The sequence below is a fragment of the Nicotiana tabacum genome, chromosome 4 (assembly GCF_000715075.1).
Source record: "Nicotiana tabacum cultivar K326 chromosome 4, ASM71507v2, whole genome shotgun sequence".
Lineage (NCBI taxonomy): Eukaryota > Viridiplantae > Streptophyta > Magnoliopsida > Solanales > Solanaceae > Nicotiana > Nicotiana tabacum.
The window spans coordinates 54,556,381-54,580,265 of NC_134083.1; the positions used below are offsets into that span (position 1 = coordinate 54,556,381).

Here is a 23,885-nt window from a genome sequence, read left to right on the forward strand (position 1 = left end):
CAAAGATGTCAAGTTATTTTAAGAGATTATACGGTGTCAATTTGGAATGAACTTAATAAATGATCTTGACTTTGCGGTTAAGAAAAAAAAAAAAAAAAAAAACTAGCGCGTAAATTTATCGGAGCTCCAAATAAAATCCTAAACTGCCAAACCAAGTAACTACTGAACCGCGTGGCAGGCAAAGGATCTTCTCTATTTTCCTTTCTACTCAGCAAAAACTTTCCTCTTTTCTCGCCCAGAAAAATTATTCTAATCGGAATCGGTGGCAGTGACAGTGAGAAGAAGGCATGTTGGTGGAGCTGATCTGTTTCCTTATCGTTGTCATAGTACTTAAGTACTTCTTTTACTATGACGATGTTATGGACATTGGAACCTCCGATTTCAATGCTCTCTTTACAGTCGCCGAAAGGTATTACGGTCTTCATCTTTTGTACTGTCGTGATTTCATTTGTGTTTTCTAGCTCCGATCTTCATTACATTGATTGTGATCTTTCTTTCCTTTTGTGTCAAAACTAGACTTGAGAAGCTTTATGGCGGTAAGGCTCATGTTGGGCTTCAAATTCCTGACCAGGATTCTGGTTCTCGACAGAGTATTGATTTAATTCTCGTCACTAAACGGTGCGTCTCTTTAACCCACATCACTTTGTGGTACCGCAACTATATGTATGCTTAATCGAACAAGGTGTATCTGTGCAATTTATCTGATCCATTGGCTGATCAAACAAAAATGAATGACTCGTTCGTTACAAAAACTTTACCTATTTCCGTGGTTGTTGGCGTAATTTTGGTTTTCACGTAGGAGTAGGAACTTTTAGCATTCTCAAACAATAATAAAGGCTAAGGTGGAATGCACCACAGGTGCTTTACGATTTGCTGTCCGCCTCATACTACCCGGGGGGGGGGGGGGAGCTAGCTTGAAGAAAGGGGGTTTAATTGAATCCCCTTTATTAAAAATCATGCGTAAATAAGGCAATAACTTGTTTTTTGTTATATATAAGCTGTTGAATCCCTTAGACATAAGGAAAAGTTCTAGTAAAGTTTCAAAGGGGATTCAAAAATTGCTTTAGGTCATTAGTTCAAATTCCAGGGGTCACATTTTTGATAAATAAACTACTGGCTCTGCCACTACTCGTACACCCCAGAACACTGATTGATGCTTCACGCCGTGATTGTCCATTCAAGTTTTATACATATATGTTACCCCTAGTCAGTCAAATCATTTTTTCGACATCTTTGCTTTTGAATTTATAAATTTTTAATGTATTTTCTTTAATTAATTAATTTCTAAATACTTTTATGATATGAAAAATACACGGAACTTATGCCACGCCTTCCCTTGATGGTAGCACAAGGATATGTTTGTCTGTTTTTACCGTATATGTGATTTAAACAATTTTGTTTTCCTTCAAATAGATGGAAAGAAAAACCAGTTCATAAACTAGCCTCTTTTTTCTACAGGGAAGCTGTGGTAGTTTGTGTTAAGAATGTATCAGGGTTTGTATCTGTTGATAAGGACGGGAGATGGGTTTGTACTGGAGGCCATAAGACGGAGCGTCTCCCAGATCCTGTTAGTTGCAAATCCGTTCTTATTGCTTTTTTAGGTGTTACCGGATTTGACAATGCTAAACTACTTGATACTTGATTGATTACTCAACATGGAAAAACTTTTGTTCTCTATCATGGATTTTTCTATGATTTTTTGCTGGTCAAACATTACCTTAGATCTCATAGATTCTGTGAGAATCTTGCTTCTACACTTGCACGACTGCTTAGGCGGCCAACTCCAGCCATGTTCTTTTATATTGCGGGAAATTTTGAAGTGAATATTTCTAGGTGCCCATTCAGTAGTTAACTTTTTTAATAAGGCCCGTGCAATGATAATTATCTTTAGGTCCTTTATACATGCCGGTATTGCCTTCTTTTAGTTTTTACTAGTATTTACATGAGCTGTAGGATTTCTTCAGTGATGGTCTTCCTTAGAAGGGATGGTGCTATGTCATCTCGAGTTTATGCTTAAGGGCTTTAAGGTAAATCACTATCTAGAACTATCTGTTTCCTGTCTACATGGAGAATTTTCATGATTGTTGATCCACTCTCCCCGGAAGGATAGATGTCACTTGCTCAAGTTCCTCTGGGAGGAATGTTCTTCTGATACTGTTATCCCATACGAATCCCCTAGAAAAGTATCCTTGGTTCATCTTACAAAGTTTCAGCATTATCTACATAATTTTCTTTAGAGATTGCTTTGGAATCATGAATATACCCGTAAGACTATTACTGAGAAGATGAATTGCCACAGAGATGTTAAGCAGCATGACTTTTGCTGCTTGCTTGTTAGGAAAGTAAGGTCATCTATTTTTGAGGATATCTGTGAGATCAAGAGCTCACAAAGTTGTGAAGTGAGATTTTAATTTGCTTTGCATCATTTGTCTGATTTATAATATTCAGTTGAGAACAGTTCCATCAGATTCCACCTATTGCTTGGTTGATTGCTTGCATTAATTCTTTGCAAGTGCATACTGCATACAGCAACTACTACTACGCCTCAATCCCAAGCAAGTTGGGGCCAGTGATATGAATCCTAAATCTACGTCTTGTCAAGCAACTTGTCATCTTCTATTATTTATCATTGATCAGTGGAATTTGCTTCTTTACTGCTTATATCAAGATTTTAGTTTTGTGCCTTGTTATTATAAGTTTCTATATTTCAGGTAGCAGAAGCAAAACGATTAGTTCCTATTCTTGAATCCTACCTTGAACAAAGGGGCATTACCCTTCCTGAAGGATATTTGTCTTGCAAAGTCATATGTCCAAACCCCAATTTCCGGTATGCATTTTAATCATCTTCTGGTTATATATCATAGTAAATATTGGGTTTAAGCATGTATTCCACATAATTTCATCAAGCTATTCCTTCTAGACTTGGGGCTGGTTAACAGAAAACATAATGATGCTTTCTGCCAATGATTTTACTTGTTTCTAACCAACTCCTCTTTGAAGCTCGAGGAGCATCTTTTGGAAGCAAACTTTTGGAACTAATTAGAAATTAGATGATATGGATAATAACTCTTGAGATGTAGGATTTTAAAGGTTGAATTGAATGTATAGTTGTTCTGTTCCTAGGTGCTTAGCTCCATCCCTGCTCCATAGCTTAATATTACATTTTTTTAAACCAGGCTATAGCTTCCCGATCAATAGCTCGGTAAGGTAGCCACCTGCCCTAGTTCTAATGATTGATATAAAAGGTGGTAGAGCCTAGAGGGGCTGAGGGATGAAAAAGGTACATTACTAGCCGTCTTTAATCTGAATTGATAGAACTTGAGAAAATTAAATAAAATAAGTAAACAATTCACAATATACACTTGTCATGTAAAAAAAAAATGCACCAAATATAAACTATTGAAATTAACTTTCAAATCATTTATGCTATTCCAGTGTTATGTTTCTCCTGTGATCATTAGACTTGCATCTTGTGATTACTGTTAAAGCTTACTTCTATCTTGCAGTACCTTTGTGTCAGACTCTTTTCCCTCTGAGGTCATAACGTATGATCAATGGATTCAACTAAAACCAGAAACGAACATGCTCTCTGGTTGGATTAAAGGTGCATTTCTTGGTGGGAAGAAGGAAATGCAGGAATCAATACATGAGAAGCTTAATCTTGTACTCGGCACAGCTCCAATGTGGGACAGGTCTCTTACATTGCATTCATCTTTATGTTGTTTTATGATTCTAATGTTTTCAAGAATTGGAATGAAACAGTCAGTTTGCCGTTATCACCAAGAATGTTGACCTATCTAATAGAACTTCAAAATTCATATGATTAATGTTGGGGACCGTCCTTTTAACAATGAAAAAGAAGAAGTTAGGGGACTTGCGAAAAAGTGTTTTTGGTTTTTTACTAATTCAGTGTTAGATCTTCAATGGACATAGAAGAATTGCATCAAGCAGTAGAGTGTTGGCTGATAAAGCCCGCCATTCCTGAGAAAGTGTGTGTGTGGTTTTTTTTTGGGGTATCGCACATGCTAGTGAGTTAATAAACATTCCTTCTGTTCTCTTGGAAGTAATTTGCACATATCCTTGCAGTTTAAACTGAAGTAAAGCCTTTCCAACTCTAAGATTTTACTCTTAATTATTGTGAATATCTGATAAATGCAGGTTAGAGCTTAAAGGTAATAAATTTGTTCTTGGAGAGTTTCTGGAGTTCAAAGGGGACAATGAAGATATTCAGGCACTGGGAAACATCAGGAGATCAAAAGTTAGTAAAGTAACAATCCAGAAAACAAGCATGTTAGGTGTCGGTAAGGAAAATAATAATTGTGGTAGTTAGCAAATGCATTCACCTGATCGTACTTGGAGATAACCTTGTGATAATTTCTTCGATTATTTTACATTCTATATTCCTTGAATCTAAGAAATCTTTTGTTGCTTTGGGAGTTGCAGCGAGTTCCAAGCTCCAAGTTCTCTACCGTCCTCGAGATTATCGTGGTGAAGGGGCATCAGCTTCTGACTGGAAAGAAGTCACTGTCCATTCCAGGACAGAGATTAAAATTCTACCAAAAGGTTCAACTAAACCACGCAAATACAAGTTATCCTCGGTTATTTCCCTGTCATTTAGTGCCTGATCTGTCCTCGTGAAGTATATGGGCATTTGATCGTTGAGATGGAAGTGGTGTAATAAAAATGTATAACTAGGCTGAACCTCATTTTACCTCCAGAATTACTAAGCTGATGTGCATATCCCTTCAGGCTTCAGGAGCAGCAATTCCGGGTCAATGTCATACAGATAGGGTTCTCTTAGCTCTTTCCTTCGTAAAACATTGCCGACATAGAGCACTAGTAATGAGTAGAAAACATATTAGTAAATTCTGGTATATGATAGAGCAAATTGTCTGTAATGTTTTAAAGATTTAACTTATATACATTGAAAGCAAAGTATTTTTACACTGGTAGTGCCATATTGTAGTAGGTATTTGTCTTATTTTCCGGATCACTAATCGAACTTCTTATAGATGGTTCCCTTTGTTATCTTTAGGTGACTTGATATTATAAATTTGTTTTATACTATTAATGGTGTATAGAAGTTAAACTCATGTTTTAAGTGCCATTTTTAGCCGTGGACTAATTAATATACCGAGTGAGGCATAATTTCTTCTCTGGTTGATACTTAGATTGTCCTTGTACGCAAAAGATGCGCAAGATCAGATTGAGTGATACTTTTAGCAACTTGGCGATGCCAAACTACAAAGAAGATATATTTCTATATATATACGGTCACAGTTATCTCGGATTGCGTTCTAGAAAATGCAGCCTACTAGGGTAAGTCATCGCCAAATCTAATAAGGGGCTTTGTAAAACTCCAATCTAGTATTCATATTTGAGGGGAGAATTGTACTTTTATTTGTGATTTATTTTTTTCAAATGAACAATTTGAAGACCTATTGCTTCTAACAACGATTGCAGAGTTTATCATTCAAACCTAGGCATGCGATCAAGTAATGTTAGTAGTAATTGCAGCTATATTATAAAAAGTGGCATTAGGGACAAAACATCAATTCTAATCAATTTCATTCTATAGTAATTTGCAAGCGAAAAGGTACTAGCTATTGTTACATATATCAAGGCTTGCCTCTATGCAAAATGCTTCTGTTGGTCATTTAACATTTCTGTCATGCTGTATATGCAACTTTGTTGTAAGTCCAATTTGTAACAAACTTATGATGAGGTCTTGAACCTCAAAAATCTATCTAAATTTTGAGGGAGCTCTTCTCGTCTCCTTGGGGCAAAACAATACTCCTCAATCTTCCTCAATTAGTTTAGTAAGAGCCATGCTTTATACACAGTAACGGCATCAATCAATAGACCTGGACATCTGATCCAGTTTCAAATTCCAGCATCAACTTGTTTAGTTTCTGGTTGCTAATCCTTTGCTCATAGACCATATCATCCTCCAAACTGCAGTTTATACACAAATGATAAATCCAAAAGGACAACGAACTCAAGTGTGGTTACTACAAATGAAGAAGATGATAGAATTACCTTTCTGTTTTTGATGAAGCTGAAGGAGGCAGAAGCATATTGGCTAGAGTTGTAGCATCTTTACTGGAGTTTATGACTCTGTTGAAGCATAAGTATCGTCCGTAAGAGGAAACATCCTCAAACACACACATATGAGCATCTACCAAGAACTTGAGATCCACTGCAACAAACACACCACCTTCATACATTTCAGCTGCTCCCTTCAAGTAAGGTTCTCTGATATTGAGATCTGGATGAATTAACAACCCTCCGTTTATGGAAACCATGCTTACTCCTCTGTCCATTGCCAATGCCCATGCTGCTTTCTCTGCTTGTGTCTTTGATAGCCCGTGCCATAACTGCCATACCAATTCATGTTAGACTTTGGTAGTGTTTGAGTAAGTTTATAAGCGGGTCAAACTAACTTATAAGCACTTTTTGACTTTTTTATGCGTATGGTGAACGCCAAAAGTACTGATAATAACGTCAAGTGTGTGCAAGCAAAATCAGCCAAAAGTCATAAGTCAAGCTTATAAGCTTTTTTTTTTTTGCCAAAATTTTTGCTATTTTATCCGTTATACTTGTTGCAACTTAAAACAAAACCCTTATCTCCCTCCCTATTCCATTTTCGTCATACGTCCTTTTTTTCAATTATCAGCTTCGGCACTTCTATTCACATATGTAATTGCTTATTTGTAAAATCAGTTTCATCATATAATGCTTACTCCCCTAGGCTCTTTCACAGCTTGTTGTTGCCAAATCGTGGAGGATTGAATAGGGAAATTACCTTGTATTTTTTGCAAAAGCTGATGTCGGTCCAATCTCTTTCGTCGACGCAAGAATGAGAATGGGGAGAGTCATGTTGGTCCCTCTTCCTTGTGCCCCATAACACAGCTGTGGCAGAGGATGTAAAGACTACCTTGTTTAGGGTATCTGTTTGTGCACAGGCTTCCATCACATTGTGAGCTGCTCTCACTTCCATTTCTCCCATCAATTCCTGCAACATAACACTTTTAGTTGGCACATTCACTTCAATGTAAAAAAAAAAAAAGCAGGAGAATGAAAGGAGTAAAATTGAGTAATGAGAAAATTCTTGTTCCAAATACAATGATGGAAAACAAGTACAGTAACAACAACAACAACAGACCCACTATATTCCCACAGGTGGGGTCTGGGGAGCTGTACGCTAGGGGCGACCCGATCCTAAAGCAAGTGAAAGGCCCCAAAAATTTAAGGGCCCCAAAATTACTAGTATTCTCTATATATAGTAGTATATTATTTATATAATTATCTTTTATTATTGATAAATTTATTTCTTTATTGTCATATTAATTTTTAATAACTCGATTTCTTCCTCTAATTAATATAACTAAAATAGTTTTCTGTCAATCTTATTTTACTTTTTTACTTAATTATATTTCTCTATTCATTAGTTGGTCACATAACTATATCTAATAATCTAACTTATTATTTATTTTCCTTACATAAATTATACTCTCTTCGTCCCAATTTATATGAAAGTGTTTGACTGGACATGAAGTTTATGAAATAAAGGAAGGCTTTTGAAACTTGTAATTTTAAATAAATCATAGATATTTGTGGGTTAGAAATCATCTCATTAATGGTAAAAAGAAAAATCTAAAGTTGAATTGTTACCAAATATAGAAAGGGACTTACTAAAAAAAAGGAGTCACTTAAGTTGGGACGGAGTAAGTATGTTTTCTAGGTTCTCCCATTTCAGTTGTGATGCAATCAACGTTACATTTATTTAATTTTCTGTACTTTATAAAATTAAGTTCTCATTTTTTTTAATTCCACATCCTCGCTTGTCTAATTTTTTAAAAAACGATGTTCAATATATATATATATATATATATATATATATATATATATATATATATATTATTAAGGCTTTGCTTTAGGTCTCGGATGATATTGGGCCGCCCCTGGTCTAGTGTGTATGTAGAGCTTACCCCTACCTAGTGAAGGTAGAGAGTTTGTTTCTAATAGATATAGAAAACAAGTACAGTAATTGTGGAATAACTCACGTCGTAGGTAGGATAATCGGTGGGAGGCTCGAAAGAGTAAAAGAGGCCACAACAGCCTTTGAGAGTGTCCACTATGCTGTGATAATCTAAGGGATCAGCATGAAAACATATCAACTTCTTGCTTTTGCTTTCGTCCACATTTCCACCAGCATATTTCCTCTTAAAACGCTGCATTTCATCTGTCCAAATTGAAAATTCAGGATCAGGTTTTCAATTACTGTAAATAATAATATCATTAGTATACTATCTTGAATTAGAGGAGACAAAATGTCCCCTATTTATGACGGTGAAACTCAACAATAATTCTTTTCTTGAATGGACTAATAAGAAAATAATGTTAAACCAAGTGGAACAGATGGGAGTACTTCACAAATGGACAAGGAAAAAAAAAGTAGTATAATAAAGCCAACTATAGTTTGCAAATCCAGTCTTGATCACTTTAACAGCTTTTTTGCTTAACCTTCACCTCTTCCCATCACACAGCTCATCCCACTCCAAAAAAAAAAAAAAAAAAATTAGGGTGTGAATTTAAATTGGAAACGGCTACACCCCTTTTTTTGTTTTAGTGATATCCTATTCTACTTCAATGTAAATCCTCTTAAAATTTTAACTGAACTCTTCTGCCAAATTTTCCCATTAGTATTAATAAGAGAAGAAACAAACCATGGTTTTGAAAAGCGGCGTGGACAGTGTAACCTCTGAGCAAGAGACGGTGTACGAGTGTGGATCCAAGCTGACCAGCTGCCTCCATTACACAAACTTTCTTTGAACAAAACATTGAATCCTGCTCATTATACAAGTCTTGTGCAATAGTCATGACTCCCCCCGGCCAAATAAGAAGCAACCCCTTTTTCTCCTTTAAAATGTCAAGGCGGACTGGACAAATTGAAAAAGCAAAAGCTAGTAATAATAGGATAAGAAAAAGTGAGATGGTATTTAAAGAAGAAGGAAACTAAATCATTAAAAGAGTGTGTGGTTAAGTATATGGTTGGCAAACGAAGTAGAAGTAGTTAGATACAGCCTATACCAAACTAGTGAGGAAAAAAATGCTCTCTTGTATCGCGAAATCTGCATTAAATTCGTCATCTTTGTGGGCTCTCTTTATGTGTACAACACAAGAACTTACCTAACTGTCAATGAGCAGACGACAGAAAGACACACAAAGAAATGGGAATAAGCTGGGGCTACTTTTTAAAATCATGTGGCTCAAAATTCAATTTACAGATTTCCGAATTCTTTGCTGTTCACACGCTAAACATTTAATGTGATAGCCTAATTTAGTCGAAACGTAGAAAGGGAGAAAACTTAAATACTTGATATAACATGTTAATTTCTCAGAAATTAGTTGAGTGTTGTTGTCTGCCCTCTTTAATTTGGCTGCATTATTTATTGATCTCAAGGGCTATGCGAGCTGGCATAACCTCAGAGAAATTTATTCAAAAGTTTATTAATTGTTATTTTTCTGTTTTGTTTTTAATATAGTAAATAGTTATTAAAAGTTGAACTTGGATATGGTTGGTGTAAATGCCGGCCACCCTTGCTAATCACACACAGACTGTTCTTCTTGTTCATCTCTCTTGCGACTCTTAAACTGGTCCAACTTTTGGTGGGAAGACACGTTTTTATGTGACTTTATATTTAGGCGAATTCAAGATTTAAATTTTATGTGTTTAATATATAAGATTTTTGGTATTGAACCCATTATATTTTTAAAATTATGGGTTCATATCTACTATTTTTTGCAAATTTAATAAATTTTTACTTATAAATTATATTATGCGTCGAAAGTTATGGGTTCAATTGAAATCACTTTAACACTTCATCCACCACTGACTCAAAACTTAGGCAGCTGCATTGGTCGATTTGAGGGGCACAACTTGACATTTAGTGTAATACTTGGATTGACTCATATTCCAATATTTGCTTAAATTTTAATTTAATAGTGGTGCCCCCGTCACTTTTAAATCCTGGGTCCGGGTCTGCATATATATTTGATTTTTCATTGTTTGATGTTCTAGATCATATTCGGATAGAGAATAAGGCACGACTCTTGAAAGTAAGAAAGGTGGGAACATGCCTCACGTAAAGAGACTTTCCAACGTGTCATTATTGGGAATAAAGAGAGACTAGTTTTTTTAGAGTTTAATTATATTCACTAAATAGTACGTATAATTTTTAAACAATCAGGTTAAAATAACCTACAGCAACTGATAACTTTACGCCTAATTTAGTAATATAGAAAATAAGTTGGAGTCTAGGATAATATTTTTTTAATTGTCTGAGATCTGGGATTTGGAATACAGGGAAAATATGCCTAATTATGATCCTTTTTTTATCCTTATACTCCACAATTTTTCGTAAAGAGCAACTGCAGATAATATACGCTCGGATTTTAAGCCAAACAATAAGGAGATCCACGTTTTGAGCTCATACATCGATGTCGACAATTCAGATCTCTATATTCCAGCTCTCAGATTGTTTAATAGAGCAGAAAACTTGACAAAATTCTACTGTATTTGATTCAACCAGGTGAGACATTGAAATTATTGCACATAGCGTTTCTGTTAAAGTTATCACATGCAATAAGATAAAGAGAGGTTACCTTTACGGTAAATGGATGTTTGACTTTGACTATTGAAGAATTCAATACCTGAGAAGAGAGATTAGTCTGTTCACTTTCAGGACACAACTTTCACCCAGAGTTCATGGGAAAAATCTATAGCAAGGACAATTTCTATGCAGATATTGTGTCGTGCGAGTGGAATAGAACTAACAAATTTGATGTCCTTGGACATATTCAGGTTACAGACTAAGATGATAAATATGTTTCTTATAAAGTTACAAAGAAAACTCAGTTTAAAATTGAAATATCAATAAATAACCTGAAAATACTGGAGAGGGGTCAAGGTAACTTCCACTCCAGTGTCCAAAATTTTCCTTTGCAGTGCAAAATCTTTACACTAGTTAAAAATTGCTGATGTATTCTATGGCTATCATACAAAATCTTTTGGTGGGAGAGGAAAAGACCTTCCTGGCAAAGAGATTTCCGCACTTTGCAGGTGCAACCCCTTTCGATGAAGATCAGCAACACCAAGGCTCAACCCCTTTCAATCATCAAGCTCAACAAAGGGAAGCAACTCGATTAGTTCGTCAGAATTGCAACATCTTATGCCACTGAAGCTACACTGAATCGAAAGTGTCAGTCACCCCCTTCACTTTCTTACTAGTGGCATCTCTTGATTTGTTTTTTCGCTTTTTTGAAGATTTTTTTTCTTTCATTTCTTTGTGCTGCTGCTCTTGCTCCATTGAATCAATCTCACTTAACTGCTCGCCCTCTGCACCAAAAGAAAGTTTGGCATCCTTGTCCTCTGATTTCCCCTCATTATCTTCTGGCTCAATGACCGACATTCCAGTTAAAGTAAAGTCAAACAGGAACGTGCTTCTTTCTAATCTATCTACTCTGTTGAAATGCCTCTGAGAATAAGAAATAAGACCTTCAAGCAGTTCTCCAATACCCTTAATCTGTATAATGAGAAGGAAAACGGTAAGATCTCTCAAGGAAGCACTAGATAAGTAAAACTAGTTCCAAATAGAGCAAAACAGATAAAAGTGGTGCCTAGAGCACAGCATAGCGTTACAGAGTAGCACCAAGAGATTGACGCTAGACATGCTAAAGTCTAATGTATGTCTAATCAAGCAAGTATATCAAGTAGCCAATCAACTAAATGAACTTTCTTGCTATAAAGAAAAAATTCGAGCACTGAAAAGACTAATACACCAAGCTAATATATGCAATCATTTTCTTGATAGATATTATAGCATGTGATATAATAACAATTTGAAGGCTCGTTGAAGCAATGGAGAAACATTTCTGGAGGTCTCACCGCCCAGTTAGTGGACTTCGCTGGCATGGTAAATCTTCTGGAATATGTATCAATTTTAACAATTTATTTTTCTACGTTTGTGACCAAACTTTCCATGTACATTTAAGGGGAAGACACAATGGTACCTCAAGAATCTCGGCAGGTGAGAGAACACTGAATGCCCGGAAAAGAACAGATTGTGCAATATGACAAAACTTTGGCTTCGTGTTCCAATCCAGGACATATTCCAAAAGCAGGCGACGCTCTTCCTTAGCAAGAGCCTTTACTGCTTTTCCTATCTGATCTTGCGAATCGCTCTTCCTGCCAAGAGCTAGATGTTAGATGAAAGTCATGGTACAATAGCATTCGCACCATCAATAACCAAAAAGGGAACACAAAAATAGAGCCATCACTAAGAGAAAAGGTAAAAAATGGAGAGGTCAAGACTACCTGCAGAGGTCGCCAAATAACTCTAGAAGTTTATGTGGTCTGTGAAGCTCAAATGCAATCTGAATTGCTCTCGTGTATTCAGCATCTATTAAAGCATTTTCTAGCTCTTGACCCCTTAGAATGCCTTCCTCCTGCATGAGCAACATATTGATATCATCACATGAAGTTCTGTAGTAATTTTTCAGACACAACCACATCAGAAACAGACCGGATCTTCTTCTCCCTTCGTATAATATAGTAATAAACACAAATAAACTAACAGCTCATAGCAACTAATTAACTAACTCAATTATACTAATATGACTGTAAAATCATAGGCATCCTGACTTGTTCACAGAAGTAGTTCGCAAAAATCTCTCAAAAGTTTTAAAAGACAGAAGAATAGTAAAAGGTTATACTGTTAGTCTGATAAAATTAACTGGAAGTACTCCTTGACTCAATTACGAAGCTCGGGAGAAAGCAGCATTCTTCAAGAATTGCTCTAGACATTTGGGAAACAAAAGTCCAACGTGATCAAGCCATCAGGACCTCACTGGGGCATAAAGACGCCCATTAACAAAGTTTCTTCCACAGAAACTATGCCTTGGCAGAATTATTTTTCATCAACACCCAACAATGTTGTTCGATGAATATCACTTCAAGAGAAAATTGATATGATTACTTACTTCTTTACGAAAAGCTTCCTCTTTATCAGAAGCTGTTGAGTCATGCCACAAATTGATCACCGCATCACCACCGCCAGTTGCAAGCATTTCTGTTTTCTTACCAACAGCCAGGGCCCAAATCTGGATAGCAAGTTAAAGAGAAAACAAGATATTACCAATCCCATCTGCGTGGCAAATATCCGAGAAGAAAATGAACGAGTATCATTTTGTAAGAAAACAGTAAAATTGTCAGCAACTTTACAATGTATAAAACTACTGAACTAGCTAGCTTCGCTAACCTATCATTGTAAAGATGGTGCAAACCAGAAGCAAGACGAAATTATTCGGTCAAATAGCCAACAATCTCCCAATAGAGAGATTTTACTATCACATTCAAAGACCTAATAACATGCGGTACCAGAACGCAGCAACAAATAAAGTAATTTCATGCAGAGTACACATGAACATGCCAGAATATGCCAAGTCCATAAGAGCTCTACTTGAGAATGAATATTCATGCTTTCTTAAGGTTTCCTCAGAGCTTCTCGTCCCAATCGTCCGCGTCATTCAAATTTCTGTACCATTTTAAACTGCAGGTAATAGAAACTGGAGAGTCACTTCGTCAATCAACAGGCCAGGACCCAAACTTTGCTCCTCAGTTGCAATGAAAATGTCAAATTCAAACGACAGTTGGAAAAAAGCATTCATCGAATCTTTGGTCAATCACTCAAATATTGATATATAAATGGCCAATGGCACTGGTCAAAAACCAAATTAACTGCGCAGGTTTATACTCATTAATTCAGAACAATTGGATATTCCAAGGTGGAGATAATGTAATGCTCTTTTTCAAGTGAATGGACATAAATAAATAACATAAAAATTTGAGCACCTTATCCTCATGTTGGTCATACGTGGCAATACACTCATTTGTCTTTACTGTCCACAGCTTCACCAAACCATCAGCACCTGGAGAGATGGTCATACTTTTTAGCAAAAGTAGGCGATGAGAAACAGACATATCAACACTTAAATAAAGCTACAATGGCTTCCAGAATGTCATATTACCACAAGAAACAAACTGGGTGCCACGGGTAAGAAATGTTGCTCTTAAGACACTTGATGTATGCCCTTCAAATGTTTTCAAACATGATCCGTCAGATATTGCCCATATCTTTATCGTCTTGTCTCCAGAAGCTGTTATCACACAATGATCAACTGGAGAAAACTCAACAGACCATATCCCCCTTTTATGCCCTTTCAGTGTAACCACTGATACAAGGTCTGGAAGTCTCCATATGCAAGCAGTGCGATCCTAGTAATATGAGGAGATGCGATGAAAGCTTTAGAAAATATAAAAGAAGCATGAGATGATAATATGTCTCCTGCGGCAGATTTTTTTATGCCACGATTTAATCAGATGTCCCAATCTTACAAACCTGGGAACCACTGCAAACAAGACTGTCATTTGGTGCTACTGCCAAAGAGTTAATATCCTTGTCATGTGCTGCTACAACTGCTTTTGCTTTCAAAGTTGGGACTTCTTCATTGTTGTCAGAGACACCATCAAAATACCATACCTTTAGTGTACGGTCACTGGAAAGAATGTAGAAAGATCAAAGATATAATTTCTAGAAGATATGATTAGGAACACTTTAGATCATTTGGCTTCAACAATCAACATCTTGTAACAGATATTGAAGCCTAAAAAGATGACGTACACGGTCTAAGACTAAAAGAAGATGGTATGCAGATACAGGACAATGAATATTTATTTGCATTCAACCAGTAAAAAAGAATATCAACTCAGGTCAACAATGCTGTAAGCAAACTCGACTCAGTGCTAAATCCTCATGACAGGTACATACTTCAAATATCAAGGAAGCAGAAGCATCACAGTGATATAACTAGATTAAAAAGGTTGAGCACTATAATTCAGAAAGAGAATTATCGCTGACGCATCAAAGAGTTAAATCCACTCACTCAAGAGCCAAATGACACAGATCTGAAAAATGTCACTTTACATCATGCATGCTCACACCAGCAAAAACATTTTTAGGAGATAAACAGCCACACTCACCAGTATTCTTTTGGGGTCTTGTTCTTTGTATAACACAATACTTTTAATTCTTATAAAAGAGTTCTACTAAAGGACGGTCATGGCAAAGACTTGATTATCAACTAATTCTAAAAGCAAGATATTTACAATTGTGCCTTTATGAATTCCTACTTATGAGCTAAAATTCGACATTGAAGCTAAAAATAGATTTCTAGGTCACATAATTTTGATTCCTGAAAAGTTAATTTGGACAGATCCTGTTCTCAATACAAATTTAGAGAAGAAGGATATGCCCACTACAGCGTTCAGGGATAATCATTTACCTACTACCACTCACAAAGAAGTTCCGCTGTTTCTTTGATAAAACAACAGCTCCGACAGCTCCCATGTGACCTATGCCAACTCCAACACAAGCCTTGCTCTGGCAATCCCATAACCTAACCTATTGAAACAGTAGAATCAGAAGCAGAAAAAATCGGTACTAATCTTGCATAGCAAAGTACAATCTTGGTAACCAGGCAGATAAAGATTAAAAGCGTACATCAAATGCTGCATGTGTCTAAAGAGCAGAAAGAGATAGGACAGACTTACGGAGTTGTCCTTACTCCCAGTCACAATAAGTGTTCTTCCAGAACTTGATACACAGGTATCAAGGCACAAAATAACATCAGTATGCCCAGCCAACACGTAAGAGCATGACATTGATGTAAGATCATACACTCGCACCTGTATATATGAAATGTTTTAGAACCTGAGAAAAGAGTCAAATTAAACTGTGATGTGATGACTGCTTTATCAAAAGTAAATTCCAACTATTACTTTGATACATGCACCAGTATTACAGCCTAAAAATCAATTTCTTAATCCTTGTGCCACATAAAATAAAAAGAAATAGAAAGGAGTACTAGACTTGTATCAGTGTATGCTATCTTTCTAGTCAGATAAGAGGCTTGTAATAAGACAAAGAACGATTTGGACTATTCGAATTAGGACACTGTATGTTACATGAAAGAATCTACGCAATTCGTATTCATTCATATTCTTCAAAATGTATATAATGGTAAGAACAAAATTTAAAGTAGAACATTTTGACGGGTCTTTTCTCACTGGTTCGTTTTGATAAATGATAAATGTTCACAGGTTCAGTAAATATGTTGGAAATGGAGGCCAAGGCAACTTCTGAATAAAAATGCAAAATTTTAACCAAAAATGGCAGGCAAACAGTAATATCTCTTCTACGCCATTTTTCTCTTCAGCATATAAAATGCACATCAGTTATGAAACAACAAATGACAATGGAGCAGATAGCAATATCCTCAACATGGGCCCAATAAAGGCTAGAGGCCCCTTAACCAACCAAAAAGTACTGCTAAACAATTGATAATAAACCCGGTGTACATAATTCCTGTAATTCTCAAATAAGATATCACCATAACATGGTTTTGATAGCTAATAGCCAAATTCGATTAAACAATTTTCTCCTCTCACAAGTCATGAAATTATAATTTTGGAAAAAGATATTCAAGGATGTCAAATGCTGAAGAGCAACTTCAAGATGGGCCACAAAAACCTTACAACTATGTGCAGTATTCTATACATTATTCAATAATTTAAACCCAGGAAAGCATTGCAGAACTGACCTGCTCTACGCTTGTTGAAACAGCAAGGAACTGTTCCTCGTCACCCAAAAATTTCATATCTGCAATCTCTTCATTGTATCCAACAAACCTCTTCCTAAGAACTACATTCAGACTACCTTCAGATTCCTCCGGATAATAAAGAAAAAACTGCTGGTCAGCTGTAACACAAAGCAACTCCTGACTTGCAGGCAAAATCATAGCAGAAGTAAAGCCTCTCTTCGAATCTTCGTTGTCAGAGCTTACGGCAATATCAGAGGATTTCTGCTCAAAAAGGCACAGTGCCCTGTTGCAAAAGAAAATTAAACAATTTAATAATCCAATAGAACTGCAGGAATCACATGACTGAAATGTCTATTATAATCAAGAGAAATCAACAATAAAAGAGAACACTTAGAAACAATTTGTGCAACCAAAGAGCTGAATTGCTGTATCTTTCAAGTTTCGACTGCCTTGAATGCTAGAGCAGGATCTATAATACTTTTTGTTTTTATAACTGTCGGAAAATATAACAATGTTAGTTCCAACATAACTGCAGGACTCACATGAGTGAAATGGCTACCATAATCAAGCAAAATCAACAATGAAAGAGAACACTTAGAAACAATAGATGCAACTAAAGAGCTGAATTGTTGTATCTTTCAAGTTTCGACTGCTTTGAATGCTAGATCCTTTTTAGAACTTTAAGTGATTGACACGTACCTATCAGAACTCCATATCCGTACTAATCCCCGTTCACCGACAGTGATGAAATTAATTGATGGTACATCATTTCTCTTCTTTGTCTGTGGATGTGTCAATGAAGCCAGGCATGCAGCAAAAGGAGATTCTGGACCAATTATACACAGGGCTTCAAGTGACTCAAACATTGGTATGGTGGTCATGCAGCCATAATCATGTAAGTTCCACAAATTTACAACCTGTCATTAATCTTAGTATCAGATAGTGCTTCAACTGGCACTCAAGATGTCCTCGTGAAGAAGAATCGGAAAAAAAGAGCACTTCTAAGCTGATGACTTGAAACAAAAACATTTGATAAGTAATATGCATGGCTGAAAGTCTCATTAGCATGTATATAGGTCATCTAACAACTCTATGACATGATATTCTTTAATATTTTCTTGTACGGCAAATAGAAAGATTTGTGCCAAGCATGGTAAAGTGTAAAAAAATTACCCGGTCCTCAACAAGGCCAGGATATAGTAATGGTTAAAGTAGCAGCCATTCCAGAATAGGGGCATTGACTTCAAATCTCCCTCTGAATCAAATTTTATTAAGCATACCTTCACATGTAACTGTTCTCCCAAACCAAAAGGAAAAAGGAGTTTAATTCATTGCTAGGAGTATGTTCATGCCTTATCTTCTGAAAGGTGACCTTCCCTTTGTTGATAACTTAATATCAATCTGGAAACAAAGATTTCTCTTTTTTGGGAAAGAGACTTCTGTCAGGACAGTTACTGGCTTATAGATTGATGCACGCTATTACTTTCTGTTTAGATTCTTGGATTCATCTTTTAAAGGCCACAAGATGGGTAAAGCTCCTTCTAATCCTCATTACTTTATTTATGACCTTAGCAACAATTAGTTTTTTCTCAACCTACCCCACTAAAATATAAAGTGGGAGAAAAAGATAAAGTAAAAAGGAGAACATGCCTTGTCTCTCCCTGCGCTAAGCAGAGTCCATCCGTCTTTAGATATTGCCATGGAAGTGATAGCTGATTGATGTTTCTCTAGTGTTGACAGACATTTCTTCCTCGTCAGATCCCAGACCCTTATGGAAGCATCATCGCCACCAGAGAACAGCTATAGACAAATACAAAAAGCTGAGCCAATTAGTTCAATAAGAAGAGGCCCAATCCTCTATACAAATAGGGACCTCATGACACCAAAAAGAAATTAGAAACAAAAGACTATTTTGCAATTTTACAGAATCTTGTTCCACACCTTCAAAAGTCCTTCTATTCCTCTCTTTCCAAATAACCCAGAGATTAAAAGGGTAGAATTTAGCATGTCCCCCACAACATAACTAGAAGAAACTTATATTAGCAAGTATGGGGAAGAAGAAGCACAAAAACTCATTAAAAACATAAAAAGGCTTACTTGATAGCTAGCTATTGTAAAGAGGGGGTAGGTAGTAGCAATAATTTGTTGAAACAAAACTTTACTAGCTCAAAAAAATGGGAGGATTTTTATTTGTTGTTTCAAAAACAAAAATGAAGGTTTTACTGATACAAAAAAGGGGAAGGTTTTTTACGACTTTCCTTTTTCATCTTTAAATTCTAACACCTAACCAAAAATGCAGTTTGCTTCACTTCTACATGATATAGCAAGAGTCACCAGACTGCATAATGATTGCCTAACCAAAAATGCAGTTTGCTGCACTTCCACATGATATAGCAAGAGTCACCAGACTGCATAATGATTGCATATTCAGTCTTGAAAGTTCGAATATCATAAAAACCTCTACTAGACAAAAGCCTTGCCTGAGATGGACTTGTTAAAGAGTCACCATTCCCAGCAGAAACAGGGTGAGAGACCATTAGAAAATCATGAAAAAATTGGATATGCTTAAACAACAACTACTACTACTACAAATACTCAATCTCAATTGAAGTCGAATATATGAATCCTCTATATCCATTCTTATTGTGAGGGTTTATCATCATTCGACTAGTTTTTCACTGGTTGTTGACCCTCCGCAGTCTCCAACCCTCATCCTTTATCCAGGTTTAGGACCGGCAAGGTAAAATTCACATAGGATGATGAAGCGCAGTGGACGTTCGAATCAAATTAAAAAAAATTGAAAGATAATGACACAAAACTAAAACCTAGGAGAATGATATCTTGTTTGGCCAAGCTTCTCAAGAGGCCAAAAGTGCTTCTTTTTTTTCTCAAAAGCACTTATTTTTCCTAACTTGAGGTGTTTGGCCAAGCTTTTTTGGGGAAAAAAAGTGCTTTTGGGAAGAAGCAGAAGCAGTTTCTGAGAAAGTGAAAAAAGTAACTTCTTCCCAAAAGTAGAAGCAGAAGCAGTTTTGACTTTTCTTCTTACCAAAAATACCCTTAACAAAATATAGTATATACCAAAATAACCGTTAAACCTAATACTTAGGATATTAATGTATATATATTTCTTATTATTTTTAGGATAGCTTTCTAATATACAGTGACTTTAGGGGTGAATGCTTTTATATTTGTTGAATGATTTTTAATATATTTAACTTATATTAAAAGAATTAAGTACTTTAAAATTTTATTTTCATATTTTACTTAAATAAAATGAAAAGATTTAATTATTGTCTGTAATAACAAATTTTTAAGATTATTTATTTACTTATAATATTAACTATTAAGTAAATCTATTCATGTACTTATTCGTAATTTAATACTTTTTCTGAAAAGCTTGGCCAAACACAAATTATTGCTCAAAAGTGCTTTTCAGAGTAGGGGTGGGTGTTCGGTATTTCGGTACGGTATTTGAAAATTTCGGTTCGGTATTTTGGTATTCAGTATATCAATTGTGAATACCAAATACCGTACCAAAATAATTCGGTACGGTTCGGTATTTTGTTGTTTGGTTCGGTACGGTATCGTACCATATCTTTGTTAACTAAACAGTGCTAAGCTAATTCATTAAAAATTCCTAATTACGTGATAATGAGTATAACAACAACAAAATGTGAGCAGTACCTTCACTTCTTCTATTAATTTCTAATAGAAATCACTACATGAGCGTAACAGTAGAATGTGAGTAGTTTTTCTTAATTTCTTTACTTCTAATAATTTATACTAGAAATCACATCATTAGAAAATTTCTAATAAAGTGATAAATGAGCATAACAGCAACAGATGTGAGAAGTTCCTTTACTTTTCTAATAATTTCTAATGTTAGGTTGGGGAGTTGGGCTTAGTCTCGGTGGGTTACAGGCTAAGGGTAAGAACTAACAAGTTAGAAATGTTGGGCTGAAAATTGATAACTTGGGCTGGCAGTGAAGGAAGGTGTACTTAAATAATTCGATATTTCGGTATACCGAAATATCCAAACTTCAATACCGAGGACCGTACCGAAATACTGAAAATCTTATACCGAAGTAGGACCGAAATACCGAATAAACCGATACCGAAATACCGAATTAATTCGGTCCGGTTCGGAATTCGGTTTTTCGGATTTTATGCCCACCCCTATTTCAGAGTGATTAGCCAAACACAAATTGCTTCTCTCCAAAAGTACTTTTGAAAAAACACTTTTGAAAAAAGCACTTTTCAAAATAAGCTGATTTCTCCAGCTTGGCCAAACAGGCTATGAATCAGCTTTCTTGGTGTCCAATTTGTAATGTAAAAAATGACTATTCCAGTGACAATGGGATTATAATATTTTGCATTTGATTCTTTCATTTGGTGCGATACTCTAAAATACACTAAAATTAAATAAAAGATGCTTGGAGCCATACGGGATACTTATACACATGCATATTGGCAATGCACCTGTAGCCGAATCCATATAACACATAAATGCTTCCTGTCCTCAAATATGTTCAAAGGAAAACACAAAAAGAAATCATTCAAAACAAATTGGAACACGAAAATCCCAATGGACCAAGAAATTGACAAATGTGCCCTGCTTTCTATAAACAGTTAGCTGAAAGAAACAAGGCAATTCGTTTACATCTTTAATGTGACAAGGAAGCAAGCCACTAACTATAACAATCATAAAATCTCACCAGCAGCCGATTCGGGTCAGGATGAAACATAATGCTGGTGACAACCCCTTTGTGACCTTTGAAATAATGAGTGCAAAAGCCTCCATCGACGTCCCACACGAGAACTTTCCTGTCAGCCCCAGCTGTTGCCAGCAATCCACCTGATGCATCACAAGCCATCCCCATCACAGGTCCTTCATGCCCCTGTAAAAGTAAGTTGTCAATGTTCAAGTTCCAAAAGAGCACCAAATTCTCTGCTAGCTATCCCACCTATAAAGGAACAACATAAAAACTTTTTTATGACGGCGGTATCCATGCCAGCTTGTGCACACCTCGACTATTCCACCGAGGTACCTCCTACCAGCACGGGCACCTACTACCTCCTAAGGTACCGGCTACCTCCAACCAACCTCCTAAGGTACCGGCTACCTCCAACCAACACGGGTACCTACTACCTCCAACCAACACAGGTATCTGCTACCTTCAACCAGCACGAGTACCTACAATCTGCTACCAGCACGGGTACCTACTACCTCCTACCAACACGCGTACTTGCTACCTGCTACCAGCACGGGTACCTATTACCTCCTACCAGCACGGATACCTGCTACCTCCTACTGTCACGGGTAACTTGATACCTCCTACCAGCACGAGTAACTCCACCCGCCAAAACTTAGGCAGTTCGGAACTACAATAAAAACCCACTCAATCCCTATGATTCTGCTATAGCACTAAAGCACGCTTCATTCCACTACTAACAACAACAACAAACCCAGTATAACCGCACATAGTGGGGTCTGGGAAGGGTAGTGTGTACGCAGCCTTACCCCTACCTTGTTGAGATAGAGATTTTGTTTCCAATAGACCCCGGCTCATACCACTACTAAATAACTTGTATTTTAACACGTAAAACTAAAAATTAAAGATTTTTACCTTCCAGGAGCGTAGGCATTGGAGGGTGGAAAGGTCCCAAACCCTAATCTGTCGGCTATGACTAGCAGAAAAGAGGAAATTATTATTAGGGCTTAGAGCAAGGGCTGTCACTGGCTCAGAATCACCCTCTATGGTCGATTTTATTGAAGCGTTTGATAAATCGACTATCTTTATTGTGTCATTGCAAGCACATATGAGAAACGAGTTATCCGAAGCTACGGCGTAAGGCCCGCCTGTGTAGAATTGCTGCAGAGACTGCACACACTTGTAACTTTTCTTCAATGCCGCTGACGCCATTTTAGTCTCTTCCTAGGGTTTAAGCAGTGAAATTCAGAAGCGACTACAATTTGTAAAATTATCAGAGGATGAGACTACAAAGAATTTTGCGCCAGTTCACTGAAGGAGGATTGGGGGCGGAGCAGGGACAGGGTTTAGGGTTTTACAACGTTTACTTTTTTTTGTTTTTTATTCTTTTCCTTAAACCCTTCAATTGAAAATAAGAAAACATTACTACGTATTAGTATTTTTTTGGTCGGAAGTTTGTACAATTTCCAATCATTTGCTTTTCTCTTTTTCTCAAGGAATAAAAAGTAGGGTAAAATACCATTGTCTATTCTTCTTTTCTTTACTTTGGTGTTTTTCTTCCCGAAGCGAATTTATTTACCCTATTCTGGATCGGGCCGTACGACCTCGGTATGATCATGCGTTATATCTCTAGCCGTTCAAATAATCACGAGATTTTCCTTCCACTGATGCCCGACATTTATTATGGTGTTCCTTATTCGTTGGTTTCTGGCACTTAATATATCTGAGTTGTTGAGATAGAACGCGAGGTTGAGAAGTTTATATCTTTAAAAAAAAAATTGAAAGATTATGTAACTTACAGTTTTATCCCATTATTAATGTTGTGCTTCATATCTGCTTATGATTTATCATATTGCTTTGTTGGACCTCTAGTAAGTGTCGATGTCGACCCATCGTCACTAATTCTCCGGGGTTAGGCTATATACTTACTGGGTACGCGTTGATTTACGTACTCATGCTATACTTCTGCACTAAATGTGCAAGATCTGACAGGTTCAATTGGTGGTCATTTTGGCGCGTAGGCGCAACTGCTGAGGAGACTTTATGGCGAGCTGCATTCCAGGCTACGTATCGCAACCCACAGAGTCTCCACCGTATTATTTACTTTATCCTGTCTTATTTACATTCCGTACATATGTTGTATTATTATTGTATTCTTTAGTAAATGCTCATGCACTTGTGACACCGATTTTTGGGGCGTTCTAGAATTTGTTTATGATTTTGCATACCATTGAGACATTTCTACTTTATATTTTACTTAAATCATACGTATATATAATTTTTGATGCACCGATCTCTTTATCTAATAAAATTCAAGATTTAAAAAATATTAAAATGAACAATTAAGTTGGTAGTTCACCGTTGGCTTGCCTAACGGCGACGTTGGGTGTCATCACGACCTATAGTGGATTTTGGATCAGTGACAATTTTGCTACTTCGAGTTCATGCACA

General features: G+C 36.4%; 3 protein-coding genes across 4 annotated transcripts; 1 reads left to right on the top strand and 2 right to left on the bottom strand.

Annotated features, from left to right (window-relative positions):
* Positions 1-150: 150 nt before the first annotated feature.
* Positions 151-4,952, top strand: LOC107794334 (uncharacterized). Of its 2 annotated transcripts, none has more exons than XM_016616815.2 (7): positions 151-409; positions 517-618; positions 1,459-1,567; positions 2,712-2,827; positions 3,507-3,692; positions 4,159-4,258; positions 4,444-4,783. In XM_016616815.2, the coding sequence occupies exons 1-7, from the start codon at positions 288-290 to the stop codon at positions 4,636-4,638; spliced, it is 930 nt and encodes a 309-aa protein (XP_016472301.1). In that variant the 5' UTR covers positions 151-287; the 3' UTR covers positions 4,639-4,783. The 2 variants fall into 2 exon arrangements, with proteins under 2 accessions (XP_016472301.1, XP_016472299.1); XM_016616813.2 differs by having other exon boundaries at positions 152-409; positions 4,159-4,301; positions 4,444-4,952.
* Positions 4,953-5,554: 602 nt separating this feature from the next.
* On the bottom strand, positions 5,555-9,204 carry LOC107794333 (cinnamoyl-CoA reductase-like SNL6). Its single transcript, XM_016616812.2, has 5 exons — positions 8,730-9,204; positions 8,067-8,245; positions 6,806-7,015; positions 6,040-6,377; positions 5,555-5,955 (listed from the first exon to the last, which is right to left on the bottom strand). The coding sequence occupies exons 1-5, from the start codon at positions 8,881-8,883 to the stop codon at positions 5,856-5,858; spliced, it is 981 nt and encodes a 326-aa protein (XP_016472298.2). The 5' UTR covers positions 8,884-9,204; the 3' UTR covers positions 5,555-5,855.
* A 1,630-nt stretch (positions 9,205-10,834) lies between these two features.
* LOC107794332 (protein TORMOZ EMBRYO DEFECTIVE) lies at positions 10,835-22,842 on the bottom strand. Its single transcript, XM_016616811.2, has 14 exons — positions 22,350-22,842; positions 21,438-21,620; positions 18,373-18,522; positions 17,422-17,639; positions 16,723-17,005; positions 15,674-15,808; positions 15,406-15,524; positions 14,463-14,619; positions 14,092-14,338; positions 13,916-13,992; positions 13,045-13,164; positions 12,380-12,510; positions 12,076-12,250; positions 10,835-11,588 (listed from the first exon to the last, which is right to left on the bottom strand). The coding sequence occupies exons 1-14, from the start codon at positions 22,644-22,646 to the stop codon at positions 11,247-11,249; spliced, it is 2,634 nt and encodes an 877-aa protein (XP_016472297.1). The 5' UTR covers positions 22,647-22,842; the 3' UTR covers positions 10,835-11,246.
* Between the last annotated feature and the right edge of the window lie 1,043 nt (positions 22,843-23,885).